We start from the raw sequence: 10,332 nt of genomic DNA on the forward strand, positions 1-10,332 counted from the left end.
GTAGTATTTTAATAGTATTTCACTTCAGAGGCAAACAGCATGCTAAGTTTTGGCAGGAATACACTGACAGACTATTACTGTGTAATCATGGAAAGAATTACACTGACATCAAAACCACAATTATTTAGTTGTATGAAATCCAGACAGTATACCCAGAAATTTCAGCTTTCAAAACCAAATGTGCTCCACAGTAATGTTTATGCTCTTAGAGAGGATATCAGTGCTAAAAAAAGCAGGGACTACAATCAGCAGCCAAAGGTATGGTGTCTGTTCCTTATCCTTTCAACAGAGAAACATCAATTAAGAGGAATCTATGGGTCAGCAGCAGCATTACTGATGAAGCCACCCATTGCTAATGCATCTGAAGAGATTCTTCATGGACCAAGCAAATGCCAGGGAAAAAAAATAAACAAAACAACCACACTCCTGACAGCATGCCTGTAATTTGACAAATAGCAACCTAAACAGTCAGATATTGCCAGCCAGTTCCAGAATAGCAAAAGTTTACAGTGAGACTTAGACTCACAGTCAGAAGGGACTGCAGCATGCATAACTAGAAACATGATACTCAGAAAAAAAAAGGGGAAAAAATGATGCAAAGGAGCAGTCAGAAGTATTTTCTTGGCTTTGTGTTTTATTTTCTGCAATACATATATACCAATCTATACACCTTGGGAAAGGCTTATCTCCATTCATAAAGCAGTAAATGTCTTCAAGGTACTTCTGGCACAGCTTCAGACATCCTAGGATACAAATAAAAAAACTGTCCACTGTTTTCTAAACTGGGAGTTGGGTGGTTTAAGGCTTCCTTTGCATGGTGACATGGTACCTCGGATTGCCTCTGGATACACAGGAACAGTTACCATTTACCTGAGGCACAATCAAGAGCCAAGAGGCAGCTCTTTAACAGCTGTGCAGGTGTCAGATTTGCAGCAGAAACAACGCATCTTCTCATTACAGCAAAAACACTCACCTAGACACTTAACATGGTATCATTTTTTTCTTCTGCATTAGAATTCACCACACAGGCTGTAGGAATTCTTTGAGAAGGATTTCCAAGCAGCAGTAAATTGGTCAAATGACAGCTGAAGCAAAGCCCTACAGAAACATTTCCTAAAATTTGACTATATCTTGCTATACTTAGTGGTTAGCCAGATTTTTCTAGAACAAGCATAATTTTTCCTGTTATTTCAAAGGTGTTCAAGCTTGGCAAAAGCAGCACAAGCTGGTTTATCTACTTGGATACTCCTTGAAAAAAGCCAAGATCTATGGCATTCCATATCCAAGGCAAGCACCTCTTTGCAGCTGACATACCTGTTGGACCAGTGTGGTTAGCTGAGCACTATAATGAAGTAGCTGACAATACCACAGCTGAGTTTGACTGCACAATGCCAATGTAGCATTATTCATCAAATGGGTTGTCTCAGGGTACATGGTATCTAATGCCTTCAATGGCACTTATCGTTGAACTAACTGCAACCATATCAAAGTCAATGGATGTGTTTTTACACTTACTTTGCTTACTGTCAAATGACACTGAGTTACAAGGAAAAATTCATATTTCCCATTAAAAAAAAAAAAAAAAAAAAAAAAGAAAATAATGAGACTTTAACAAGAAATACTCCTGAAGAAGGAAGCCTGCCTTGGTTATAATGATTTGTGTGTATTTGTGACTAAATTAAAATTGTTACAACATTCAAGTGGCATATGAGGAAGTTCAGTTGCTTAACACATGTGAAAAGCACAGGTGACAAAAGATAAGCCAGTTCAGATCAATTTGTTTGGCAGGCTTTACAAAAGCTTCATTGTGGATTTCTGTTGTAAAGCCTGTGAACACACTCAAAAGGAACAAGCCATAAGGCCTTCCAGTAACAGGAACAGGAAACTTGAGAGAATTCCACTCTTTCACCTCACCTTCTATGGTTTTGCTTAACTGAAAGATTTGGACACAACTGCATCCTCCAGATCACATACATACAACCCAAAAGAATTCCTTAGCTGAGGGTCTGAAAAAACAATCAGTGGGTTCATATGAAAGAGGCAGGAGGCGACAAAAATATTAAAGAGAAAGAAAATCTTTTTATTTTGCTCACTTGGCTAAAAAGCAACCAAAGCAGCAAGATGAAATTTAGAGCAAGAGAGAACATACACCTGTGAAAGAGGAAGCTGGACATCAACCACACTGCCACCTTGTTCTTGCATCGTCATCCACCCAGAGCTTCAAGGAAGCCGTGCTTTCCAAAATAAGCCTGAGCTGTGCCGTGACAGTGTAGGAGAAACTGAGCTGACAAGCTCGTAAGAACAGTCACTTAATCAGGACTCTACTCCAGACCCAGAAGTCTGAAGAAGTTGGGATAAGGTTGCTAGGAATTGCCAAGAGAAAGAAAGTACTTCCTGCCTCGCAGACTGAATGAAAACAGAGGCAAGTGCAAAGATACCCAGCCTTGGTACTCCTCAAAGACAAGGTGTCTTGTCTTGAGCAACAGGAAGCACCACTAGGATGAACACCAGTATCACAACTGCACTGAAAAGCCGTTTATCCAACCTTTTATTTATTATTTTTAGGGATCACAGTGGTAGCTTTTGATGTGTTTCTCACACAGGCCATCAGCAGGTTAAAGTACTCCATTTCTCCTTGCCCTTCTGCATAGCTATCTATTTTCTAAGAAAGCGACTCCCTGGTGCAGAAAGCTCAACAGACAAAAGGATCTGAAAGAGATAATCAGAGGGGAAAAAAAAAAGAGCAAAATTTAGTGGTAGAAGATCAAGTCACATGGAGAAGATTTTTACAAGGGTTCTCTATTCAGATTGGATTGGCTGTAGGTATATGGAGAAGGGGAGGCTTTAGCTCTTTAAAATTTTAGGAAATAAAGAACTACAGGTTCTGTCTATGCCAGCAGTCACCAGTCTTAATTAAATTTAAAAATCCCAAAACAATAAAGATTAAAGAAGGGGCATGCTGCTGGCAATGGGGTATTCTGTTCTCCTGGACTGTCAGTCCAGGCAGTAGTGTCAAATAGCCCCCTAACCACAGCATCAGGTGTCATGAGAAATGTTGCCTGGAGGAAATCATCTTCCCAAACTCTATTTGGTCACCACGTGTAGATCTGTTTCATACCTCAGCACCATTAACATGAACTTCACCATTTTCTTTTTCCTGGAACACTTTCATTATTTTACCTGTGTTCACAGCAGATACACATCACATCATACAGTACCTTATGATACACTTGCTGTTCTCAATGCTTTTCAATCCACATCCTGCATACATCATGTTCAAACACAAGGAATCAGACTGCCTGCACTGGTCCTCGAATTGAAAGGCTGCTAGCTGAGCCAGGCTACCAGAACTTCCCTCTCCATATACAACTAAAGAACAGACTTCACTGGCAGTCACAAACACTGAGCAAAGCTGTGCAAAGGTAGGAAGAAAAAAAGGAAGTTAATACATCAAGGCACACATGAACTAATCCTGTAACACTTACACTTTTTATTGTGAATATCTCCTAGGTAACTTATGTTCAAATGCCATCAGTAACTGCATTATTCTGAAAGGCAATGGAATACAGATGGGCTACCCCAGGCAGGCACAGAGAGCAACCAAAATCCTGGACTCCCAGTCCTAGAAGAAGACAAAAGCCCTGTCAATCTGCACATGCTGGTGTAGAGTATAAACCATATGAAACAGTAAAGCATTGAACCATGTATTCATAGATGGCTATTACTGCACAAGTTGAATCAGTCTATCTAGTAGCCCTTCCAAAAGGGAGTCAAGGCAATCAAAAGTCAGGCATCTTTGTATAAATAGGGTCTCTGTTTTCAGAAAATATTCTAGTCTTCCATTTCAGTATTTGTTATGCTACTTTACACAGTAAAATACCTTTTTCTCAAGAGTTTGGGGTGACAACCAATAGCAGCACTCCTCATCTATACCCTGTAAAGGGAAAATACCTGTAATTATATTTTAGGAAAGCTTAGTTTCATGCCAGAGCCACTATTCATTTGCTGCAAATTATTTTCAACAAGCCCCTTATGCCATCTTGTCACAAACTGCAGGTGGTTCCCCTTCCAATCCTGTGGAGTGGTCATAATATCATACAACTTTATACTGAAAGGGACTTCTGTGCAGTTCAAGATCCCTGCTGAAGACAGGGTCAACAAGTGCAACATGTTCAATTTGGTTTGGGTACCTCCAGGGACAGACACTCAACTTCTATAGTCAGTTTCTTCTGTGCCTGACACCCTCATCATTTAAAACAAACCAATCCAAAAAAAGCCGTCTCAAAAAAACACATACCCTCCCAAGTTTAAAAGAAGTTTCTTGCGTTTAGGTTTGTGGCCAAAATCAGTGTTCCTACATCTCTGCATCCTCAAACTATGATAAGGATGTTCAATGCACGTGAAATCCTCACTCAAGACAACTCTTAGCTACTTAGAGACAGAAACTGAAATGGACTACTTGGCTTCAAACAAGACAATATTTGTTTAAATGAACAGGCAGCAATACTAATATTTAGCTTTACTCAGAAACTAAGACTATTTGTTTTAATGAAATGGCAGCAATGCTAATATTTACCTTTAGCCAGTTTCAGCAAAGATTATCCTCCTATTTCAATGTGAAAAACCAATCCCTCCGATTTTATCCTTCTGGCAAACCAACATCCTGTCTCTGCTACAGCAGGCTATAACGTTTCTCTACCTGTGTTTTTCAGGTATTCACATGTTCTCCAGTGACAGAGATTCCCACCTCACAGTTTGATGACAATACTGAAAGAAGCTTTCATAAACATTGTTTAACTGTTTCCTCTACTATTCTTCTCCAAGTAACATTTATTTTATTTTAGCCACAGAGTATCAAAGAGTTTTACGGTATATGACCCCATACCAGCTAATCTTTCAGGGGTTGTTTTTAATACTAAGTAATGACTCATGTTCTGTTATTACTGTACTTTGCCCCACTGAGCCTGTCTAGCTCAGTTTCATCTCAACAGCCAAATTTTTAAAAAACCAAACAACTTGATCTCAATTTACAACAGCAAATATCTTGCTTTCTCAGTATCTTTTTTTCCCCCACTCTTGATACAGTTAACCTTTCTCCAACTGTGAACTGTAACTGTGGCATGAAACTTGCAGTACAGGTGTATGAGGGTTTGGTGTGTTAGAGGAATAGCAAAGGCTGTAAGCAACTGAACTTTTGATGCAAAAGACAGAGGCAGACCCAACTCTTTAAGCTCTCTTCAGGCTTGGTTGAAAGTTCTGAGGTTGCTGCCTCAAGTTTTGCCAAATGGAAGCTGTATTTGACAGAACTGCAGGCAAAGGAGCAGAGGCTGGGGCTAGCACTGCTGCTGTAAGAACTCTCCCAAGGCAGAGACACAACTGCTCCCTTCGTGCTCCGTTTGCAACAGCCTCAGGGCAGGTACTGACACCGAGCTCATGGCTTCAGACTAAACTGAGCTTTCAAGTGCCTGCTGAACATCGTGGTCTACCTTGCTGCCTCTCCTAGAGAAGCGCCAGATGCAGATAGATATTATTTACTGCTCATAATCCAGGGGCCAAGTGGGAAAATTAGAAACATCAACATACAACCTCATAGTTAGGCTCAGAGAGGTTATTTCTTGGTACTTTTCCAAGAAGTCAAATATCGAAATGCTTCTACGAGCATCAGTATGAGAAAGACAATCAGACATTCTGAATAGATATTTAAGTGCAATTGTAAAAGATACTTAGTCACAAGCTCTAGAGGACAACACTTTAAAAGTGTACTGCTTTAGTAGCTTCCTGGTATAAGCAACATGCCATGTTTGCAAAACTAGAATTACACTGATAGTAATACCAGTATTTGATTCAAAACTTCAATTTTTACAGAGTAACTCTTCAAGTTACCAAGGTTTGAAAAGTCCAGCACATTTATTTTTCATTGTGAAAGCACTCTTAGTCACATCAAGCTGTTTGAATTTTTTTAAGTATTTTAACTTAAACACATACCATAGGCCTGTTTAATTTAAAATACTTCTCTTTAAATGAAGAAAAAAAGTGCTATGCATTACTCACAAGTAGTCTACCAGCAGACCAATACCTACATGACACTTCAGAAATGTTTCATCCATCTAACCACAGCAACTGCCTCACTCTGGAAGTCATTTTAGCAAAACAGTGAAATGTGGTTCGTCCCACTGCTGCGGTGTAAGAAAGATAAGAGAAATCTCAATACTGCAAAAGGAGTATATAACACCACTGCCTACATGCTTAGAGTCTCTTATCAGCAATGCAAGTGCTGGAGTGATACTGATTTCACCATAACTCCAAGGGCAAATGCAGAATTTGTAGAGGTTGATACATATGCTTTGATTAATAGAAACTAAGGTTTATCCCTTGGAGCCAGAATGCCATTTAAATCCTGATCATAAACTTATGAAATTTGCTCTCCTTTGTGGCTTCACCATGCATGCAGCAAACTCCTCCTGTTATTTGGCCAGAGGTCGAACTCACCTTCTTATCAGTAACACATTCACCCTTGCAGATACCTGTCCTCTAAATGTCTCTTATCTAGAAGAAAAGTAAGTCACCAGAACTGATTTCATTAATGGGTGAAGTTAAGCTGGCAAATGGCATGTGCCCCCAGCCTCTTACTAAACAGAAGATTTTGTGCAGACAGCCCATTCCTCTCTGGCATGCTGTAAAGTCTCATGAACCCCATTAAAAGTCCCTTAATCAGAAGTTTCAGTTGTGCCACATCTCTATGTCACGTTTCGGTTAAAAGCTGCATCATCAGTCAGTTGTGCCATTATCAAAGTATAACCATGTGAGCTCAACTCTCTCTCTGTCCTAGAAAGAAACCCCCAGCTTTAATCAGTGGAAAGGTGAACAATCTACATGTTCACGGTTACACAGAAGTTCTGAAAAATAATGAGTTGTCTGATTCCAGCACTATGATTAGGCACAGTTGCTGTGCCATCATCTCAACTCAGGAAGGGCTGTTACAGCTGAAGCAGCACCTCACCTGGCCCAAGAGTACTCTAACAACAAAAGCCTGACTCCACAATTGCCCAAAACTGTCATGGCCCATATCCAGCTCAATCCTTATCTTTCACCCATCCTTATGTGCCAGGCCCTACAGGGCATTACTTCAGCAAACACTCTCAGAGAACAGTGGCCACACACAAACAAAAGCAGGTTCCTTATACAATACAAGTATGGCAGCTTGTTTTTCGCTGTAGCAGAAAGGGCACAGTTTAAATAAGGGGAGTTTACCACCCAATTCTGTTCTATACCACCTTCAGTCTGAAGAGATCCAAGCCTTTATCTCCCACCTTGAAAGAGCACCAGTTAAAGGAAGAATTTGAAACAGGCCAATACTTTTTAGCACGGTTGATAAAATATTTGCCTGGGAGAGACAAAGCCTGAACTCTAGCTTCCACTTCAGCATATTTGTACATTTTATGCATGGTAACTAAGTTTAAAAACACATTGCACTCTTTCTCACGCAGGAAAAAAAAATCCAAGTCTCCCATTTCTGGGTGAGCCTCTTCAAAGAGGAGTAAGGAACAAGTAGTATGGTGATGTTCTTTAATACTCATCTAAGAAAATAGATGGACCAGGAATCCTGGCAGCAGATCTCAGAATTATGGAGAACTACACAGCCTCAACAAAGGCCTTTCCAAGCTCTGGTTCTTCACATGTTCCAATGATAAATAATATGCCTGTCAAAAGTTAAGCTAAGAAGGAGGAGCTGCTTTGGAAACAAAGTAACATAGAGAACACAGTACTGAAAGAACCATGGTGTTGTAGCTACAGGCCTCTAACTTACTATCTTTGATGAAGGGAAACGCACTTCTGCCAACAACCTGGAAGACTTTTCACACAGCACCAAAGGAATCCTTGGGAAAGCTCTGACTGTGCTCTTGCTAGAAATAAACATCAAGCAGAAGTGTTAGCACATAGAGATCACTAGCTTTTCCTTTTCATAAGCATAGTTACATCCCCTTGTCAGACAGCCCCTTGGAGGGCTCTCCCCAGCCTGCTGTTGGCAGACAGCTGCTAACCCATGAGGAGAGTGCGGACCAAAAAGCGTGGCACAGGACCAGGCATAATGAGGTGAAACACAAGCAGCAGGTGAATGTTCAAAGCACAGTGCAGGTTCCCTCAGACAGCAGATGAAAACTAGTCTCTGGATTTACTCCCTCACAAAGAACCCACTGGCTCTTCCACTGTAAAATAAAAAGAGAGACAGCACTGACTGTCTCAGAGTAAAAGAGCAACATGTTTGTTTTGACATGTACTTTTTCACAGTGCTCATGGACTTCTGAACAATCCACACCAGCACCTCACAGTGGATCTGCAAACATACCAGGACAAGTCACAGTTGAAGGGGAAGAAGTTCTTCCATGTAGGAGGCTGTCAATAACTAAATGCAAGCCATAAAGAAAAAATGCTGTTCCACTGGGATTCTAAAATGAGCCTTAATGGCTACTATACATTACTTACTTAACAAGTTATACCAATCACAGGAGATACACCCTCCAAGCAGAAGTCATTCAGTACCAGCATGTTCCTGGAGATAAGCAATGTGAAAGGAGAGCAAATTTTCCCAGGTAGTGGGAGGTATTTACATTGCAAATAAGATGTTCCTCAAATATGAGTAAGCATGTCCAGGACAACTTTTCATTTAGCACCCACTTGCCAGCAAAGACAGAGCAATGCAGATCTCTGTATGCACAAACAGTCCAACCAACTATTGCAGCTGCCTACTGGAAGTGCAGCAGCAAAAGCCACAAACTGCACACATCAACCCTCCTGCACACCTCACCAGGTTAAAACTCACCACCATCACATCTTTTCTCATCATGCAGAAGTTGCTCCAAGGGAGACTGTGATTTCTTTCTCTTTCCATGCCATCTTTCTCCTGCACCTTCTGCTCAAAGCACCAGGACTCAGAGCATCATTATCCCTATGAGTAATATAGCCAAAAAAATTGAAGACTGCAATGAACGTACACAAACACAAAACAGGTGGCCTGGGGAAACGCTTTTCTCATCCATTCAGGTTTCAGGATAAAGCAGGTACAGACTCTACATGCATGGCTGGCCAGTGTGTCACAGTGGCAAGTGACAAGCATCCCTCCTGAGTGACAAGCCTGATCAGGTTGCAGCCAACGCTGGCTGCCTCACACCTGCACTGGTGCCTTCCCCACTGCAGACCTCAGGATGAAGAGTCCCAACACTGGCTCCTTGTACTGTCTTTCCTAGGTGCTGCTCCTTTTTCAGCGATGCTCACTTCACACCTCATCCCTGCACAGGCTTAGCTGATTTCTCAGGAATTCCTGGTACAGACTACTATAAGACAGTACAGACACGAGACAAAAAAAGGCATTGCACCCCATCTCGCTCACACCAGCAGAGGAACACTGCGGACCCCCGGGCAGACATGCCCTACCCACGAGGCGGTCTGTCCGGCTCTGACCCAGCCGGGGCTGTCAGAGGGAGCTCCAGCCCGGCGCGGAACCGGCGGCACCAGCGGGGAAGGGCAGCGGGCACCGGGCTGGGAAGGCACCCGCGGGGACGTGCCCCGGGGCCCGGGAGCGAAGGCGCCGGGCAGACCCACGCCGAGCCCTCCGCCGCCCCCCTCCCACGCCCGGCCCCGGCAGTCACGGCCGCCGGCGGGCGCCTCGGGGCGGCTTCTTCCCTTCCCATCCCATCCCGTCCCATCCTATCCTATCCCCTCTCCCCCCGCCGCCCTCCGGGAGGGCACGCGATCGAGGGGAGCCCCGCCGGTACCTGCCCGGTGATGCCGGTGATCAGAGCCACCTTCCTGCCGTTCATCTCCTCGCCGTCGTCTCCCGGTGCAGCGGCGGCGGCGCAGCCACACGCCTGCTCCTGTGCCGCGGGCTGTGCCATCCTCCCGGCGGCGGGCGCGTCCCAGGTGCGGAGCTATCCCGGGGCAGAGGCGCGGCCGCCGGGGCGAGGCTCCCGGCACTGGGGGCGGGCACAGAGGGAAGGATGCCTACCGGCACCCGGGGTTACCTGCGCTGCCCCGGCCGCCGCCGCCGCGGCATTTCCGCGCTCCCGCCCTGCCCGCCCGCGCTCCCGCCCCGCCCCGCCCGCGGCGGCCGCAGGTGCAGCCCCCCTCAGGCGCGCTCCCGCCACACGGCCCGGGAGCGCGCCCCGCGCTCGGCACCGCTCCCGCCGCGCGGCCCGAGCCCGCAGCCAATCAGGAGCCCCGGCGCTTCCCGAAAGGGGCGGGACATGCGCCGGGGCAGAAAGCTGGCGCGGGGATTGGCTGAGAGCGGGCCGGGAGGGGCGTGGCCGGAGGAGGAGGAGGAGGAGGAGGAGAAGG

The 10,332-nt window shown here is 44.4% G+C and overlaps 1 protein-coding gene across 1 annotated transcript in view; it reads right to left on the reverse strand.

Moving 5' to 3' along the window:
* Positions 1–10,012, reverse strand: part of GMDS (GDP-mannose 4,6-dehydratase) — a 409,268-nt gene extending 399,256 nt beyond the window's left edge. Inside the window, exon 1 of the mRNA XM_063161557.1 lies at positions 9,774–10,012. Coding sequence (XP_063017627.1) covers positions 9,774–9,893 — 120 coding nt within the window. The 5' untranslated portion in view covers positions 9,894–10,012. The remainder of the gene's footprint in view (positions 1–9,773) is intronic.
* Between the last annotated feature and the right edge of the window lie 320 nt (positions 10,013–10,332).

Source organism: Melospiza melodia, chromosome 1, assembly GCF_035770615.1.
Source record: "Melospiza melodia melodia isolate bMelMel2 chromosome 1, bMelMel2.pri, whole genome shotgun sequence".
NCBI lineage: Eukaryota > Metazoa > Chordata > Aves > Passeriformes > Passerellidae > Melospiza > Melospiza melodia.